The sequence below is a fragment of the Theobroma cacao genome, chromosome 1 (genome assembly GCF_053813885.1).
Source record: "Theobroma cacao isolate CCN51 chromosome 1, ASM5381388v1, whole genome shotgun sequence".
In the NCBI taxonomy this organism is placed as follows: Eukaryota; Viridiplantae; Streptophyta; class Magnoliopsida; order Malvales; family Malvaceae; genus Theobroma; species Theobroma cacao.
In genome coordinates, this window is record NC_142639.1 from 4,504,411 (window position 1) to 4,523,723 (window position 19,313).

Genomic DNA, 19,313 nt, shown 5'->3' on the forward strand with positions numbered 1-19,313 from the left:
CTATTTATTTTTGTACCTTTAGTTCATTGTAAAAGAGATGTACTATTTATCCCTTTTTTTAAATTACATGCAAAAAAAGTAGTCCCTATGTTACGAATTTTTTCTAATTTTTCACATATAACTATAAAATAAGGTTTGTGCCCCTCCTTAGTGTACTTCAATTTTCCATCTCTAATAAAACTTTAATAGAAGCTGGCCCCGAAAGCTTTTCCAGCATTAAAATAAAAAAGTGAGATGCAATTCTTGTCAAGAAAGGTTAGACCGAGGCTCCTCTTTGGAGTCAACAAGGGTAAAGTTGACGTGGTGGCAACACATTGGTACTGGTGGTGTTGCGTGATTTCGGTAGAGTGGGGACGGGCTATTGATCTTGATTTCTTCAGGGTTAAGGATAAAAATATTTAATAGATAAGAGTTGCTACTAGCTAGGGTATCTTGATGACAAATGGCTCTAACACATATAAAGTAGGTCTTAACCTTTCAAATCATGGAAGAGATGCAACCTCTACGTGTGAGTTTCATAGATTTGCAAGGATGTGAGAAAGAGTAGACAGAGGATATTCAATGAGTTTAAGCTCTAGAGCATAAAACTAAGTTTTGTTTGGAAGCTCAATTTAGTATTTGTTTTTGGATAATCTGTATTTTTTGGTGTGTAATCTTTTTCTCTCTCGTTTGTAAACAGTAAATATGGGATTATGTTAAGTATTTTTTTTTTTAATAAATCATTTATACCCTAAGACTTTTTCCTCCAATTTTCTTGTCAACCTTGTTTCGTCCTTTTCTACGATATTTCTCATCCTATGTTTGACGGTTGGTTTCGTGTCCTTTGACCAAAGTCTGATTCTTGTCTGTGGGCAGAGTTAGCGGTAGGGCGGGGTAGTTGCTTGTTCTGTTCATAGATAGTCTGTGTCTTTGGGTCGTCTCTCAGTCTACATTGACGCGTGGCACAGTTTCTTTTTCCTTTTTTTTTTCTTTTCGGTGGTTTTATTCCATTTTTATTATATGCTTTCTCATTTGAACCCGTTGCCTTTATTTTTAATCTTTGTTGGCAGAATCTTTTTTTTTTTTTTTCTTTAGCATCTTTGTTTGAATTTCGCTCTTGTTTTGGAAGTAATTAAGTCCTAATTCATTGAAAACCTTTTGTCTTGCTTGTATATGTATTTTTTTCATTTATACTTCAAAATCGAGACTTCTAAAAATATCTCTGTAAAATTAAAAAAAAATCATATTTTTGATATTATTAAAAAACGATCTATATATTTTTTAAAAAAAAATTAAGAGAAGATTCATTTTGCAGCTTAAAGCACAACTCTTTCCATGAGCACACCTTCTTTTAACTTTGCGCTAAAGATATCAGCCTTAACTCTCCTCCTCCTTTATCAAAGCCTTTTAAAGGGGTAACAAAACTAGATCGAGTTTGGGTTGAAACCCACCATTTTAAGGAGGGACGACCCATGACAATGGCCGAAGCCCAAGACTCACTGCCCAAAACCAGCTGCAGTGACAGTGCTGCTCAACCCAAAAACCCAGAAGAAAGTTGTAGCGGTTAAGCCGCGTACTAGCATTTCTGACAAACGTTCAACTGAGCAGCAGCCTCCCCAAATATCCTCCTTCAGCTCCAGGCGCTTCGCTCCTTCCGCCTCCTTCCATGAATGGATCCCCTACTATCACCACCGTCCGAGCCCCCACAATGAGAAATCCAACAGCCATTATAAATCCAGGTCAGTCCTTCCATTTCCTCTCCATCCTCGCAAAATCTCTCTCCTCTTTCCCTTCCTCTCTTCCCCTAGACCCTGACCCACCCGATCACGACATCCCTTCGCTCCTCCACTCCATCCTCTCCAAACCCAATTGGCAAAGACACCCCTCGCTCCCAAAACTAATCCCGTCCATATCCCCTTCCCATGTCCATTCCCTTTTTTCTCTCAACCCCAATCTCCTCCCCAAAACTGCCCTTGATTTCTCCTATTGGATCTCCAAAAAACCCAATTTCAAACACTCCGTTTTTTCCTATTCTGCCCTTTTAAACATCGTTGTCACTAACAAATTCTTTGGTCCAGCGGAGAAAATCCGCCTTGCCATGATCAAATCTTCTTCTTCAATCCATGAAACCCGGTTCGTTTTAGAGTTCTTAACAGAAATGAATAAAAACAACCAGCTTCATTCCACTTTTAAGCTTACCGTTAGATCCTATAATTTTTTATTGATGTCTTTATCGAAATTCTCGATGATTGATGAAATGAAATCTGTTTATAGTGGAATGTTGAACGATATGGTTTCGCCAAATATTTACACTTGGAATACTATGGTTAATGCTTATTGTAAGATTGGGAATGTGGTTGAAGCTGATCTGTATGTGAGTAAGATTGTGCTGGCGGGATTGAGTCCCGATACCTTTACTTTTACTTCATTGATATTGGGGCATTGCAGGAATAAAGATGTAGATAGCGCATTCAGGGTTTTTAGAGTGATGCCTAATAAGGGTTGCCATAGAAATGAGGTTTCATATACAAATCTTATTCATGGTCTGTGTGAGGCTGGACGTGTTGATGAGGCTATTAAGTTGTTTGAAAAGATGGAGGAGGATTTTTGTTATCCTACGGTTCGAACATACACAGTGATCATTAGTGGCTTGTGTGAAGTAGGGAGGAAGACAGAAGGAATGAATTTGTTTGAGGAAATGTCACGGAAAGGGTGTGAGCCGAATGCTCATACTTATACAGTAATTATTGATAGCTTATGTAAAGAAAATAAGGTTGATGAGGCAAGAAAAATGTTAGATGGGATGTTAGAGAAAAGGCTGGTTCCAAGTGTGGTGACCTATAATGCTTTGATTGATGGATATTGCAAGCACGGATTAATGGAGGCTGCACTGGAAATTTTGGGTTTGATGGAATCTAACAATTGTTGTCCAAATGATCGAACATATAATGAATTGATAGCTGGGCTTTGTAAGAAGAAGAATGTTCACAAGGCAATGGCATTTCTTGATAAGATGCTTGAACTTAAGCTGGTACCAAGTGTAGTCACATATAATTCATTAATTCATGGGCAGTGTAAAATAGGGCAATTAGACAGTGCCTTTAGGCTGCTTGAGATGATGAGGGAGAATGGTTTGGTTCCTGACCAATGGACTTATAGTGTTCTTATAGACTCTCTTTGTAAAGTTGATATGGTAGAGGAAGCTCGTTTTCTGTTTGACTCTCTCAAGGGGAAAAGCTTAAAAGCAAATGAAGTTATATATACTGCTTTGATTGATGGATACTGCAAGATTGGGAAAGTGGAAGATGCTCATTCTTTGCTTGACAGAATGCTTACTGAGGACTGCTTGCCAAACTCATGCACATACAATGCTCTTATAGATGGGTTGTGCAACAGGAAAAACATGAAGGAAGCGTTGTTTATGGTGGAAAAGATGGTGGGGATGGGTGTAAAGCCTACAGTACATACCTATACAATCCTCATTGAATGGATGCTTAAAGAAGGTGACTTTGATCATGCTCATAGGGCTCTTGACCAACTATTTTCCTCGGGATGTCAACCTGATGTATTTACCTATACTGCTTTTATTCATGCATATTGTGGTGTAGGGAGATTGAAAGAAGCAGAGGATGTGATGATTAGGATGAAGAAAGAGGGAATTTTTCCAGATTCTTTGACATACACATTACTTCTAGATGCATATGGATGCTTGGGATCAGTGCATTCTGCATTTGATGTTCTCAAGCGTATGTTTGATGCTGGCTGTGAGCCGTCTCATCATACATATTCTTTTTTAATCAAGCATCTCTCAAAGAAACAAGGGACAAAGGATGATAGCCCTGCAGTGCATTTGGTTTTAAATGCCACTCTGGTTAATCATGCTGATGTGTGGAAGACAATGGAATTTGACACTGCTTTGGAGTTGTTTGAGAAAATGCATCAACATGGTTGTGTACCCAATATTAACACTTACAGCAAGCTTATTATAGGACTTTGCAAAGTTGGCCGCTTTGAAGTAGCTCAAAGGTTATTTGATCATATGAGAGAACAAGGAATATCTCCTAGTGAAGATGTCTACAACTCTCTTCTTAGTTGTTGCTGTGAGTTGGGAATGTATGATGACGCTGTGATAGTGGTGGATCTGATGATAAGTTCTGGTCAGTTACCAAACCTGGAGTATTACAAGCAACTGGTTTGTGGACTATGTGCTGAAGGGAATAAGGAGAAGTCTAATATGGTTTTTGATAACTTGCTTCGTTGTGGTTATAATAGTGATGAGGTAGCTTGGAAGGTTCTTATTGATGGCTTACTGAAAAAGGGGCTTGCTGATAGATGCTCTGAACTCCTAAGCATCATGGAAAAAATGGGCTGCCAGCTCCATCCTAATACATATTCAATGTTAATTGCTGGACTTGAAGAAACATAGAGCATTTATTCTTGGTATTGTTTCCTTTAGATTCTTGCCTTTTTGTTACTCAAAAAGATGCCTTTGCGATGCTCTTCCTTGTCTAGATTGGCACTAGGATGTATAGATTGAAGACAGCGTTTTGGCTTGCCATCTCAATACGTAAAAGAGGGGTTGAAACATTCCAGTTGGCTGGCAATAAGGGAGCAGTGAGAAGCACACACACATCTGCTAATTGTGGATGTGGCCCTTCATCAAACAAACCATTTCACTGACAATCGAGAGGCAAGTATGCATTTCCTTTCTCATACTTGTTCATATAGTGGTGTTTTTTAGCCTCTAGTAGACTAGTATCATGTTCTTTGCTTTTCATTTTTCCTCCCTAATGCTCATTTAAGAGGATTAAATTTTCAAATTTGCCTGCAGATGTATGATTATTTTCTCCTTTTAGTCTATGCATATTCTTTGTGCTCCTCCTAGTACACTTAAAAATGCATGTGTCTAAAAAGCACAAGTGAAACCATTATTAGATTGTTATCTTTGTCTATCTAACAGAAATGAAGTGCTAAACTAAAAGATGGCATCCTGTATATGTAAGGCAGGCATGTGTGAATACTTGCTGAAATTAATTAACCATTTATAAGTTGCAAATTTCTTTTCCAAAATATGTTGGCATGATTTTCCCTGGATGGTTTTGTTGGGCAAGATACTCTAAAACATAATAAATACTAAAAAAAAAATTTTTTTTGACATAAAAATTATACATAGCAATGGTTTTATGTTTACTGATTTAGAAGTGTTGGTACCCATCTAGGTAAATCTCTAAAAGAGAAATGTTGCATGAATTGATGTATGCCACTTATGAAGTTCTGCCTTATTCTTTTGTTTTCTTGTTGAGTTCTGACATGTTCTTGACCTTGATATTGAAGGCGTAGCTGCTGACCCGCAAAAGCTTACTTTTGCATCTTCTCGATGTTGTCAGAATTTTGCTGCTTTTGACAATCTGTTCACTGTTCTTATCTTATATAACTTGAATGGAATGTCTTAACAGTTACTTGATTTGCCTAGCAAAGATAGGAGAGAAAGTACCTTGTAATAGTTTACATTTAACTTTTTTCTTTTTTGGGTTTATAGTTATATAAAGTTGGTGTTACTATAGTGTAAGAGAAGTTCAGAAAATAACTTTGTTCCTTTTTGACAACAGAATAAACCATTCAAGATATGAAAGGAGCAAGAGTTTACTCGAAATGACCATTAAGCCATAACTTTTACCCTGCTTAGGAGGATTGACTGAACATATATTTTGCTTCACAGGTAATGGGATTAAATCGGCAACAAATTTATATTCCCCTTCTTGGTTTAGATTTGCTCATTACATGACAATAACAGCCTTTTTAATTTTTGTCATGCAGAAATCCTCAAGCGTCTACTCAGTTGGAAAAGCATCAAACTGAGCCTAGCTCAATTACTACTCACTAATAAAACCTTGTCGTCGGTATCAACATTAGAGATTATATCTCCATGCTAACAGCCTAACCACCTCTCACGTGTCAAAAAAGAAAAAAGAAAAGAAAAAGTCAACAACAAGTAACTTCTGTACAGTGATAATTCCAATGAAATTGGAATAAAATAAATATGTAATTCTTTTGAAAGGGTTTGAGGATGATCTGTAGTGTTTGAAAGAATTTCTCCAATTTTTGCAAATGATTAATTATTGGTGTAAACCCAGAATTACCACCCTTGGATCTCGTAACAAAATCTGCAAAGTAATTTTGCGAAGACAGAAGCACACCTCATAACAATCACTAAAATCAATCCAGAATTACCACCAAGCAAACAACATTGTAATTCTATCAACAGAATCAGTAAAACCGAGCTTCCTCATTTCTAGATATGGAATTCTCAGTAGTACGCATGCTAGAGGGAATTTGTTCGATTTCTTCCTATTTTACACATCAAATAGGGAATTATTTTCAAACAAGCTAAGAGGACCCAGAGCTGCTTATTCTTCCATTCTGCTGCCTTTGATTAGATTCTTATTGGTGACAAGGAAACTCAGTAATTGATCAATGTAGCATTCTTGTTTCTCCCAGTCCCCAAATATCTCCTTCATTTCCTTGGCTTTGGCCCTGTAAATTTTACCCTCTTCCTCCACCATCACCAACCTAAGTGACTCAGCCACCGAGTCTCTGGTGAAAGCTCCATCATCTTCATTCCTCGGTATTACATAACCCATTTTTTTCTCTTCCATAACTCTAGCATTTAACCCTTGATCAGCCAAGAACGTCAACAGTATAAGAGCTCTCTTCCAACTCAATTGCCTCCACAACAGAGCCCCACCCAGCGTGACCCAAGAATCCACCGACCAAGTCATGAGCTAAAATCTTCAGTTGAGGACCCCAACTCGTGAAAACCACACCACGCCCTACTGTTCGCTCCTCGAACCCATCTGGTAACTCAATGGACTCATTATCTGACACCCCTCGTCGAGTCATTAGCACCCAAAAGAAAGGTAACCCTGATAACTCTAAATCCTAGAGCTATCTCAGTCACTTCTTCTTGACTTGGTTTCGCCTCGCTGCCAAAAGCAACATAAACCACACTCCCTGGTTGTTGCTTGTCTAGCCATTCTTTTATTGGTTTCCAGATTTCATCGTCATGATTTCCATTATTATAAGCAGTCGGTGGAAGCAGACCAACTGGAATAACAGCTTTCTGGTGAAGTTCCTTTAAAAGATTCAAGTACTCGGTCTCAAACTCCCAACAGCTTCTTACAGCTATTGCATCGGAGCGTTCAATTGCTTTCCCAAAACGGTAGAGATCTGAGGTGTGGGAACCCTCTCCCGCTATAGAATCGAAGATTCTCAATATCTCGAAAAGCCGAAATGCTACGGAGGACGGAAAAGGAACCCATTTGGGTGGCTTGGTGAAATCCTCTGGTTTCTTACGATCATCTTGAATATCAATGAAAGAAGAAGGCGGCTTAACTTGTGTTAAGACTTACCGCATTGAATATGGTAAAGTATGCGTTAGGGATGCCGAGGTTATGGGCTAAAGGAGGTAGCCAGTATGGAACAAAATCGAAAAGTAGCCAATCTGCGGATGATGTTACAAGAAACTTTGCCAAGGAATCTTGAAGACCATCGAAGGCTATATTTTCAAGTAAGAGACCTTTTCGTAAGGAAGATCAATGGTGGCCTCAGCGTTCTCAGGAAGATTTTCAACGTGAGGCTGAGGGAGTTTTACAAATTGTATTGAAGATGCTACATTTGGAGGGAGTTTCGGGAGACGGTCGACGTTTCTTGGGGTGGATATGAAGGAGATTTTGTGACCCTTTTGGGCTATGAGCTTGGCAAGTTCTAGGTATGGGATCATGTGACCAAAGGCTAGCCATGGGAACATGGCTATGTGAAGCTTGGTGCAATCAGCCATGGATGAAGAAGATCTCCGAAGATAATCAGCAGGTTAATTAAAACTGTGTTTTAGGTAGAGAATTTGATAAATGGATTGAAACATTTATATAAATATATAGTACAATAAAACACATCAAAACTTTTTGTATCATACATTCTCTCTACATAATCTATATCATGATTACTTAAAACCTCTTAAAGATATATGTAAATTAAAATGAGTTTCTTCTAGAGTGATCAATTAGAGAAGCTTAGGAAATGTGAATGTCATTGTAATTACACAAGATAATTTATTTATTTAAAAAAAAAAAAAAGAGTTGTTTTATGTATGGTAGTTTACATTATGAAAGGTCTTAATGGTGGTCTTCATTCACTGAGTTCACAGCTGTCACAACTCCTATGTCCCCTGTCCATTAATGGTGGTCTGGTTGGATATTTCTTAGGTGCTACAGGTGTCAGGCAAGGAGACCCCCAGCCGCCCATACTTATTTGTTATTGCAAGGCAGGTGTTATCCCAACTTCTAAACTCAGCAGCTGCGCAGGGAATTTTTCAAATACCATCCACGATGCCATAGGGTTGGTCTTACTCACTTGAGTTTTGCATATAATCTGCTCATTTTTTCCAAGGGCGCAAAAGACTCCATCATGGCCATTCACTCTAGATAAAAGTAATTTTATGAACTTTCTGGCCTCCAGCTGAATAGTGCCAAAAGCGAGCTGATTTCCTCTGGTATTTCTAAGCATATGTTTTTCTGATATTCAGCAGTATATTGGGGTTAAACTTGGTCTAATGCCAGTGAGATACCAGTCCCCTCATCACAAAGAGGCTCGTGATGAGGATTGTGCTTCTCTAGTTGAGAAGATTACAAACAGGATCGACAGTTGGACCTCCACGTACTTCTCCTGTGGTGGAAGGCTTCAACATATTCAATCAACCCCCTTTACTATGCAGAATTTTCTGGTCAAAACGCGATTAAAAAAGTTTCTCAACTCTGCTCTTCTTTCTTCTGGGAAGGAAAGAAAGGTGGCCCCTGTCAAAGCTGGGTCATTTTCTGCCAACTTTTTCGTTGTTGTATTGCTGAAACAATGGTGGTAATTGTGCTTGTAGTGGTCTGTTTTCATTTGTAGCAGGGTTTCCTGCTTCTGGGATAAATGAAATCTCATCATCTAATTAATTTATTACTGATATTTTTTGTTCTCTAGAATGATATAATTCTGCTATCTATTTTCTTCTGAACTAATCATGCAACACAAGGGCTGAGATGAGTTCAAGCATTTTCCTTTCCACCTGATCTATACAAAAACGGTTTCCACAAATCAAACAATAATTTTTTTCAGGGATTTCTGAACTTTTAATTGAAACCCATTGCACTGCACAAATCTTATTGTGTGTGGGCATGACCAGATTCTTTACAAACAATACCATAATGCAGAATTTGAATGAATCAATCATTGCACTGCTGAAGCTTTTGGCTGTTGCAGACATAACAATTCAACATTTATTTCAAACGGAACAGTTTGTCGGGGTAGTTGCCCCTTGCTACGTACGGGGAGTCATCTCAAAATTATATCACTGTTTTTTATAAGAATTTAGTGATATTAAATCATCGAAAATAATTAAATTATTGTTTTAAAAGAATATTTTATTTCCATCCAAAAAGATGAAAAAATATTCATTGAAATGTGATGATCTTTAAAATCAATTACGAATAATTTTACCTTTCTCACCCAAATAAAATAACTTTCACCTGATAAATTTTTATTCTTTCAAATATTCTTTGTAATCAACTTAAAACATATTTTTCCTTGTACATATCTTTTCTTTTGGTTATGTCAATATTTGTTTTGGTGGCAAAGTCAAAATTATTTTAATAAATTAGCTTTATTTTTCCATTCAAAGGTATTCATTTAATTTTAAAAAGTTGAAAGTTATTTTATCAAAGATAAATATATCTATCATATTTGTTTATTGATTTGATTCATTATAACTTATTTATGAAATAAAATATTAATTTTTCACACATTATTATGCTAATAAAATATTTAAAACTATTAATTTCTTACCTTGTTACAACTGATTATTTTGATTTTATACAAAATAGTGTTTGGTTTTTGCGTGATACCAAATTTGATCATCTCTAACTTATGAATTAATAATTACTAAATACAAATAATATCAAACATGATGATATTAAATCATCAGTTAAATCTATAGAAGGTTTTTTTTTTTTTAATTGAGAGAGGAGGATTTAAATCTTATTCTAAAAGTAGAAGATCATATATCAATCAATGAATCAAATGTTCAAATACCCGAAAGTCTTGTTTTCAAGATTCGAAATCAATAATTTTAATAACATAACATAATTTTATTAATTTAAATACTCATGATTCTGAGTTTTTTCTCAAACCATCATATTGTTACCCTAATGAGCCTATGGAAGAGAAAGAGGGAGAGACCTAGAAACCTTGGACAAAAACCTTATTCTCATAGAAATACAAGGTTCATATTTCTTCTTCTTTTTGGATACTAAGCCAAATTAATTTTGATCAATGCCATCGACTTCGGGGTTCTTGAGACGCCTGTGATTTTCAAGGTAACCCAAGAAATTATCCAGGTACCAGTTTTGTTTGTCCCTGTCGCCAAAGACCCTTTTCATTTCCTTTGCTTTGTCCCTGTAAATCTTCCCTTCGTCCTCCACCACTACCAACCTCAATGACTCAGCCACACTATTCCTAGTAAAAGATCCGTCTTGCTCCTTCCTCGGAATCGAATACCCAATCTTCTTCTCCTCCAATAAGCGGGCATTGATCCCTTGATCAGCGAGGAAGGTAAACAATATAAGAGGTCTCTGAAATTGAGGTGCCTCTACCACTGAGCTCCACCCTGTGTGAGTCAAGAACCCACCGATCGAGTCATGAGCTAAAATCTTGAGCTGAGGTGCCCAAGTCATGAGAACCACACCACGCTCTTTAGTTCGCTCCTCGAACCCTTCTGGTAACTTGATGGGTTCAGCATCAGTTGATCCGCGACTCTTCCTTAGCACCCAAAGGAAAGGCAACCCTGAAAACTCTAACCCTTGAGCTATCTCATTCAGTTCTTCTTGGCTCGGTTTTGCTTCACTTCCAAAAGCAATATATACAACAGATCCTTTCTCTTGCTTGTCTAGCCACTCTTTCATTGACTTCCAACCCTCAGTTTCCTCGCTGTTATTGTAATCCGTCGTGGGAAGTTCACCAACTGGGATAACAGGTTTCTCATAAAGTTGCTCTAAGAGTTTTAACCACTCAGGTTCTAACTCCATGCAACTCCTTACAGCCACCATATCACAATCTTTTAAGGTCGCACCAAAACGATAGAAGTCTGAAGTGTTGGTTTTGTCGCCAGTTATTCCGTTATAGATCTTCAAGACTTCATAAAGCTTCAACCTCACCGTTGAAGGAAAAGTAACCCACTTGGGCAAAACCGCATAATCTTCAGGTTTTTTGTGATCCTCGTCCCCATGCATAAGGAACGACGGTGGTCCAAGGTAGCCAAGGCAAGCTGCGGTGACTATGCTGAAGAATGCGTTAGGAATGTTGAGACTACGAGCTATACTTGGTAGCCAATAAGCAGCAAAATCTAAAAGAAGCCAATCAGGAGACAAAGATTGAAGTAGCTGAGCCATGGGTTGTTGGAGACCATCATAGGCCTTTTTGAAGTACCAAACGTCGTCTAAAGGAACATCTATGGTTGCTTCTGCGTTTTGTGGGAGATGGTTGATTTGGGGTAGTGGGAGTTTGATAAAATGGATTAGAGAAGCCAAATGGGGAGGGAGTTTTGGGAGACGATCGATGTTTTTTGGGGTAGAACTGAAGGAAATTTTATGACCCTTTTCAGCCACGAGCTTGGCAAATTCTAAGAATGGGATCATGTGACCGAAGGCCAGCCATGGAAACATAGCTATGTGAAGCTTACTCTCACCTGCCACTGTTATGGGCTTCTTTTTCTTTTGTTTTTCACTTGTGCTCGAGTCAGGAAGGGCAACTGAACCAGGTTGATTTATCATATAATCGGTTAAAACATAGATACAAGAGGGGCCCACAGCAATGTAGTTTCTTGTTGCTAATAACCACAAGTTTTTGAGACAAATTGGCCCACTCATATCATCGAAAGGGCAAATTTGAATGGTGGAGCATTGCGAATCGTTTGTGAGTGTTCGAGCTGGAGTTCAGTGGGGTCATTTACTAAGTGCATCCAAACTCCGCTTGTTGAATTTTCCTTCTCATGTCTCTTCTTCGTCTTTATTTGTGCCACCCTTTGGTGCAACGAATCCTTGATAGACCTTTTAAGTTTCGAAGTTTCATCATTATTTTTTTTCTATCCTATAAATAAAGACTGAAAATTATCAAAATAAGGGTATCATGGTCTAAGATGATATAATTGTTTGGACTTTTCATTTCTAATTAATATCTATTGTCCCCATTAAAAAATTTATCAAATGAAAACTAATTACTGTTTTCCTTCATATATAATGTACAACTAACGAGTTTTCATTTGTATTAATAAACATTAAGGTAATTAACTCAATCATGATTATGTTTTATCTTGTCTTTAAATTGAGAGCATTAATTTAGCCTAATTTCCTATTTAATAATCCGAAATTTCACTCTCCTTCTCAAACTTTCAAGTTGAAAAATTTTAAATTCTAATTTTTTAGATTATCTTCTCGAAGTTAAGTAGAGGTGGAGTGTTATACTAAACTATCATGTATTAAGTTGTAAATTTTTACTTTAATTCTTTGTGGACATGGAGTCAATCATGGAGAGGGAAAAAATTTGGGACACATAATGAAACCAAGAAACAAGAATTGGACAGACTAACGAGAGTACGAGGTGGACCACATGCTAGCCTTTACCACTAGCAAAGGCTCGAAAACCATCGGCGGAACCAGACAGGGTAGCATGTGGAGTCCGTCTGGACTTGGATAAAGCTTTGATAACTTCTTGTGGTTCTTATTAACAATCAAATATTCAAATTCATATAAAAAATTTTGAAAAAAAATAATACTTTTTTAGATAGGTATTTTAAAATTAAAAATATAACAGTTTTCAATTTACAATAAATATTAATCAAATTTTGAGCATAGACAATAGTTTTTTATAAATTTTTAACATATTATTGATTTCCTCGTTGAACTATATTAATTTATAAAATAAAATACATTAAGATTTTCAACTTTTGACTATAATTATATATGAATTTATTAATTTTCAAAATGTACAATCTATTTCACAAATCTATTTCACAAAATATTTTCGTTAAACATATAAATTTTACTGTTGTCAATTATTAATATTTTTATTAATTTGATGACATAATAATTTTTTAAAAATAATTTTATTTTTTAGTAATTTTAAAAATTACTGTTATATGAACTATATTTTTTATTTTTAAATTTATCTTTTTTTAAAAAAAGCTCTTTTAAGTCTTAACCCGACCACCTCCGCCGCCTCATGACTAGTGGAGAACCATGGGAGGCGAGCACTGGGGAGCATCGATTGGTGCTCCCCTACCTTAAGGAGCACCAGATCATACTCCCCTGGGGAGCATCAGGGGAGCGCGATACAGCTGGATCTGGCGCTCTTCGACTGCAAGATGGTCAATCGGTAAACAGTATGATGGAGAGGGTTTTTTTTTTTTTTTGAAAGAGAGTGAAAAAAGAATAAAATTGTTTTAAATATTTTATGTTTATCCATTAACGTTGTTTACGTACCATCTATTTCAAAACTAATAAATCAACATAAAATTATGATTAAAACTTAAAAATATTAATATATTTTAAATTATTTTATAACTTTTAATTTTCTAAATTAATTTTTATTTGATAACGTTAAAATAAAAAGTCTCATCATCTTGAGTTATGGTTCCTAGAAAATCTCGTTTTGAATTAGTTATTGATTTGATTGACCCTGATATCAATAATTTTGATCTCTTGATTATTTTGGTAGAAAACTATATCTAAGATATAACTCTAATTCTGATAACTTCAGATCTTATATTTAAACTATATAATCTCTTTTATTAATTCATACATTTTCTCTGCATAATTTAAATCATGATTACTTGAAACCTCTTAAAGATGCATGTAAATTAAGAACTGTGAATGTCATTGTAACTCCACAAAATAGTTTATTTATTTTAAAAAAAGAAAAAACAGTAGTTGCTTTATATATGGTAGTTTACGCTATGAAAGGTCTTAATGCAATGATCTGTAACTAATTTTGTGGTACATACGAGTAAATTAGAAAACAATAAGAGATTCAAACCTTGAATTTTGTCTCTTCAAAGGAAGGATAAGAGCCATTAGACAAAGTTGTTTTATATATAGAAATCTATTGGTTTTGAGCTAAAGATTGAGAAGTACTCTCCCATCTATGTTTTTGCTTTTGTCCTCGAATTCCAATTCCAATTCCAACTTCAGATTTCTAAATTAAAGTTTCAAGTGTTAACTGATAAAGCATTCCCTTAGGAATAGTTATTGACCCATGCATCTGAAAAGTGATATAGAGATAACTCAAAAATATCAGGAAAAAATAAAACAGAAAATTTGCCCATATGATGAATATGCCCTAACAAAGTTACACACTTGACTGATCATTTTGCCCTGACCTTGCTTCGTTCTAAATGCTACATACACCAGATCTCTAGGAAGAATTTTCAATATGTTATAAATATGCACAGCACCAGACGTTTCCATAGTTAGTTAATCCTCAAACAAGAATTGTATTTTTGGCCATCAGACTTTACACTTGATTGCACAAGGTAAAATTAGATCATATATAAATGTAACATCTTACCTTTCTAACAACAAAAAAAAGCCAAAATTTCGGTGAAACCGGTACTGGGGATACATATGCTCGCTGACAAATGTCCTTGCAAAACTATTTATTTGGTGGTGAGGTCAGCTTATTTTCCTCAGAATCATGCTTCAAGGTGGTATCCCCACCCATCAATTCCTGAAAACCTTCAACCTTCACCGGTGGAGCTCTAACAATACCCATGTTCCTGCATGCATACAAGATAGTGAATTTCAGCATATGATCAAGTTGACATAATCCCCAAGTAAAATTAATTCTCCAAGTTGTGTTTTTTACTGTGTTTGCATTTGATGAATTTGTGGAGACATCAACTGTCTGAATTGATTGCTGGGCTGAGCATGCAGATTTGATATTGCAGCAAATTGCTGCTGACGGAACTGCATTTGTGAATGTCTGGTGTTGATAGGATTAAAGGCATTGCTATCCATTGGCAGCTCTGATGGGTTTTCAATCTTAACTTGCACCATAGGTCGGTCTTTATCCATATCCATAACAGGACGAGGGGTGGATGGATGGCGCCTACGTATTCTTTCCAACTGCTGCTGCTGCTGAAAAGTTAAATTTTGTGGATGAACCATTTGCTGCATCTGTGGATGCATTTGTCTCATCGGTAGCTTCACCATCAAATTTATGGAATAAATATTGTTAGGAAAACCACAACATGAAAAGATCAAATTGAGGACACACACACGTACCATTAAATTAAAAAGAAAAAAATGCAATACAGGAGTTAAGCTAAAAGCAGGAGCATCTCTTCTAAATTCTCATCCATAACCCTACTAGCCAATCTGCTCTATATTCGAAGTATCCAATATCATCACCCAAAGACTATATCAACATCAAAAAAATAAAAATAAACCCCAGGACTATAAAGACCTCAGGAGAAAGTCTTAACCACAAAATCCAAGTCCAATGACAAAGATTCGTACAATGATAACACTAAAGGTGCACAGAAGGCTTTTCCATTGAGGACCACCTGGCAAGAAGTGTCCATACAAGCCATTCAGCAGGAGGCAAAAAATAAAATTAAACTCTACATACTTGCTGAGCCATTCGAAGAGCATTTTGGTGCTGTGGCTGCAATTGTGACTGGATTCCATGCATTTGTTGCGGAGTTTGTTGCACTACGTTCCTGGTACTATCCTTGACAAGTTCAGCTAGAGTCCCAAAGTTACTGCGATAAAGAAAGAAACATCTTAGATAATGCATGCAATAGAAAAAACTTAAATAAAAGAAAATAAAAACACAAAAATATACAAAAAAGAGAGAGAAGTATGTGTACTTGACGTTAAAAACGGAACCATCAAAAAGATGAGAATTTGAGAAGTTGTACAAAAACTAAATACATACATATGTAGAACAACAGGCAAGTTTATCTAAGATAAGCAAGCTTTTTCCAGAAATTCTCCAAATTAGGCATGGTTTTGTAGTACATTAATAGTGAAATCATGATTCTCCAATCAAAATGAAAGAATGTCCATATTGTACAATCACTTCAAACCATAAATTTATTCATAGATTATTCTAAAAATTTGTTTAAATTTATAAGTGATGGGGAACCCATTTCAAAGGTTCTTCCCCTTCCACAATGTGCCAAAAATATTCAAGACAAAAATATTCAAGACAATGACAGTGTATCCATGCAACAATTTAACTTCATGGTGCAGAAAACACATTCTTCTTTACTAATTCAAGGCCAATTAACATCCTACTAGAGCACCCAAATAATTTTTTTTTTCTGGAAAGTTCAAAACATGACAGTGAATTAAAACCAATGCCATAAAATAAAGCAAACTGGATTTCAAAACTTACCTATATCCTGATGTTTGAAGAAACATCCTAATTAGTTCAATGGCTGAGCATTGTTTTCTGTAATTATCAGTAAGAACTTTTATATTACGACCGAGTCTACAAATGTGACAGCTGAGAAACTGAGAGAAGACTTCCACTGGAGCTTCTGTGGCACCTTCAAACCCAACACCATTTAGTAACCGTGCTATGACCTTTCGAGACATCTGTGATGCTTGTTCCTGACCAAGGAGCTTCCTGTTATTCTTCCCACGATGTGTGTTTCCACCTTGTTCCATGTTGAGGTACTCAGGCCTTATACCAAGCCTCTCAATCATAACAGGACTCCGGGTTGAAACTTGGGGTAGAGTATCAAGAACTCCGTAAAATTCTATTGTCTTCTTATCCCACACTCTGGTAGCTGGTGGAAGGGCACTATCAGGTACACAGTTCATCATAGACATTATTTCAGGGAAAAAGGGGATTTCATCATCGCCTGAGTTATTGCCATCTAGAACAGAATTTGATTCTAGACCAGTACTTCCGTATCCCATGTACTGATCTTCCTGAAATGCCACACGTCTTCTCTTATGCTTCTCAACAATTCTAAGATATGTAGTCATCTCCTCTGGTGTACGTTTTTCAGACTCTCGGTCCCCCAAAAACAACTTATAAGGCCTGGAAAGTCTATACTTTTCAATAAATTGATTATACCACGTTTCTGGCAGTTCTTCTTTCCTATATCTCTGGGATAAACTATCAAATTCAGATTCACCATATCTTGATCCAGCACTAAACGATGATTTAGACTGATTACCCAGAAACAGGGAATAGTTAGAAACTTTCCACTAAACATAGAGTAAAAAAATCGATACAATCAATAAGATTCAGTTTGGCTGTTGCTTTTACAACCACAAGTAAAAGGCAGAGAGCAAAAACCGGATTAAGATGCACGATTTTACTTTCATATGAAATAACCATACTCAAAGTGAAGTTTCACTTTCACCATTTCCTCATATTTTTCAAACACATTATATAATTTTGTTTAACTATTTACTGATACTTTATAGCCACTTTTGAACCCAAAATTAATCCTCTTAATACGAAAAAATTAGAGTACACTAAAATTAAGTAATTATATAAAAAAAGAAACCAGCAATTATGAAACTAAATATTGAAGTAAAGAGAAAAATCACACCTTTGACGGTGCCGCATTAGCTGCAGCACCACCATCCTGCAAGGAACCCTCCAAAGTAAAGTACACGTCATCACCGTGCAGCTGCAAATCTAACCAAAGCAAAATTGCATTAAACATTTTTTTTTCAAATAACTAAAATGCAAGTTAATTATTGGACAAAGTTCCTTACAGTTCGGATTAAGCTTTGAAACGGCAACTGAAGAAGAAGAAGAACTATTAGCGGGGTTTGAAGAGTTGGATCTGAGGAAGAGAGCGACGGTGGCTTTATCGAACAAGAGGGCGCGAGCTCTGAGCTGGAGATGGATCTGAGACCTAGACTTCGAGTCGTCAACTCGCATGAACGATTCCCAAGCCGAAGGAGACGAGAGGAAATGGATGAAAGAAGCGTAGGTGGAATCGCCGAGCCAAGCTCGCCAGACACCGCATGATTCTAGCCGCCGAGCTAAGTCGTAGCCGCGTCCGTCGTCGCCGAGAAGAGCCATTATTTGGGGCAGGGAAAAGAGCCGGGAGTTTGAGTGTTTTTGGAAACGATTATGGGTCTGAGTGAGATTGGCTTGACAATTTTTGGGTCTGAGTGAGATTGGGTTGAGGATTTTTTTGATGGCAATGTTGGGCCCATTTTGAGCTTGTTGGGCCTGACGAAGGAGAATTATAAAAAAAAAAATTTTGAAAAACCGCGCCAGGTAGGGGTCGAACCTACGACCTTCTGCTTAGGAAACAGACGCTCTATCCACTGAGCTACAGGCGCTTCTTAAGAGTATTTGTTATTTTAATAAAAATTATCTTACTTTCTTATTTTTTATTACAACAAAACAAAAACCTTAATTAATACCATCACAAATCTAACATTAAATAAGAAACCGGCATCCGACAAGTAACTTAGAAAACAGGACACCGATGCACATATTTAAAGACATCTCATACAAGAGATTGTTCATTAATCATTCGACTATTTAATACTTCACTTGTTTGAACGTCTACGCTATTGAATCCATCCCAAGTTATATTCTGTTTTTAGGACTACCTTGTACATCTAACAACAACCCAAATGTGTGGAGCTTTGTCCTCATGTCCTATGGCTACTTTTGCTTTGCCCATGACTTGTATCATACCTCCACGCTTTGCTGCGGCTCTTAACTTATCAATGTTGCTTGGAAAATCATTTATATCATGCTGATGCATTGGTCACTACAACACAATTTCTCCATATAGTTTTGTACAGGAAATTAACAGTAAAGTAACAAAGAATATTGAATTTAGACAAAAAACGATGTTTCCTTTTTTTTAAAAAAATGACATCTTTAATTCTCCCAATTTTGATGATCGTATCTAACTCTAGATATTGGTAGAATTTCCAAGTTAAAAAATCAGTAAAAATGAGAAAAAAAAATTAGAAAACAATTCATAAATTTGCATCATGAATATTGGGGAGGTAGCCAAATTGAAATAATTTGTTCTTGAAAAATCTCCAATGTAATCTACTAAAAAATAAAGCAAACGCACTATTTAAAGCAATAATAGAGAACAAAATTTAAAAAGGTAAAGAATATTAATTAATTAATCAAAAGAAAGCAAAAGTCAGATAGCAAATCAAGATCAATTAATTATAAAAAAAACTCTTGGAGATAATTAACTAATCAATGAAATTTACACAAATAGTAGAAACATTAAC

At 36.3% G+C, this 19,313-nt stretch overlaps 3 protein-coding genes, 1 non-coding gene and 1 pseudogene across 5 annotated transcripts; 1 reads left to right on the forward strand and 4 right to left on the reverse strand.

The window, feature by feature from the left end:
* The first annotated feature begins 1,506 nt into the window (after positions 1-1,506).
* LOC18611444 (Pentatricopeptide repeat (PPR) superfamily protein) lies at positions 1,507-6,036 on the forward strand. 2 transcript variants are annotated; one of them, XM_007047697.3, is made up of 3 exons: positions 1,507-4,673; positions 5,589-5,698; positions 5,797-6,036. In XM_007047697.3, the coding sequence occupies exon 1, from the start codon at positions 1,646-1,648 to the stop codon at positions 4,403-4,405; it is 2,760 nt and encodes a 919-aa protein (XP_007047759.3). In that variant the 5' UTR covers positions 1,507-1,645; the 3' UTR covers positions 4,406-4,673; positions 5,589-5,698; positions 5,797-6,036. The 2 variants fall into 2 exon arrangements, with proteins under 2 accessions (XP_007047759.3, XP_088665609.1); XM_088809483.1 differs by having other exon boundaries at positions 1,507-4,669.
* Positions 6,037-6,232: 196 nt separating this feature from the next.
* On the reverse strand, positions 6,233-7,816 carry LOC18611445 (UDP-glycosyltransferase 91A1-like). The gene is given in 5 exon segments (XM_018113945.2): positions 6,233-6,689; positions 6,691-6,915; positions 6,917-7,372; positions 7,374-7,538; positions 7,541-7,816. Coding segments are annotated over 5 exon segments (1,425 nt in total). The 3' UTR covers positions 6,233-6,386.
* A 2,312-nt stretch (positions 7,817-10,128) lies between these two features.
* Positions 10,129-11,843, reverse strand: LOC18611447 (UDP-glycosyltransferase 91A1 pseudogene; annotated as a pseudogene).
* A 2,515-nt stretch (positions 11,844-14,358) lies between these two features.
* Positions 14,359-18,209, reverse strand: LOC18611448 (transcription initiation factor TFIID subunit). Its single transcript, XM_007047701.3, has 6 exons — positions 17,811-18,209; positions 17,642-17,730; positions 16,468-17,252; positions 15,697-15,829; positions 14,932-15,269; positions 14,359-14,842 (listed from the first exon to the last, which is right to left on the reverse strand). The coding sequence occupies exons 1-6, from the start codon at positions 18,121-18,123 to the stop codon at positions 14,719-14,721; spliced, it is 1,782 nt and encodes a 593-aa protein (XP_007047763.3). The 5' UTR covers positions 18,124-18,209; the 3' UTR covers positions 14,359-14,718.
* A 107-nt stretch (positions 18,210-18,316) lies between these two features.
* TRNAR-CCU (transfer RNA arginine (anticodon CCU)) lies at positions 18,317-18,389 on the reverse strand. The gene has a single exon. It is a non-coding gene; the product is annotated as a tRNA-Arg (tRNA).
* Positions 18,390-19,313: the final 924 nt, after the last annotated feature.

Excerpts from the sequence above, each read along its gene's own strand:
- LOC18611444 (XM_007047697.3), top strand. The coding sequence starts at position 1,646 with ATGAATGGATCCCCTACTATCACCACCGTCCGAGCCCCCACAATGAGA.
- LOC18611448 (XM_007047701.3), bottom strand. The coding sequence starts at position 18,123 with ATGGCTCTTCTCGGCGACGACGGACGCGGCTACGACTTAGCTCGGCGG. Across the intron at positions 17,731-17,810 it reads TTCAAAGCTTAATCCGAACT|ATTTGCAGCTGCACGGTGAT; the intron begins GTAAGGAACTTT and ends TGCTTTGGTTAG. Across the intron at positions 15,830-16,467 it reads CTTCAAACATCAGGATATAG|TAACTTTGGGACTCTAGCTG; the intron begins GTAAGTTTTGAA and ends TCTTTATCGCAG.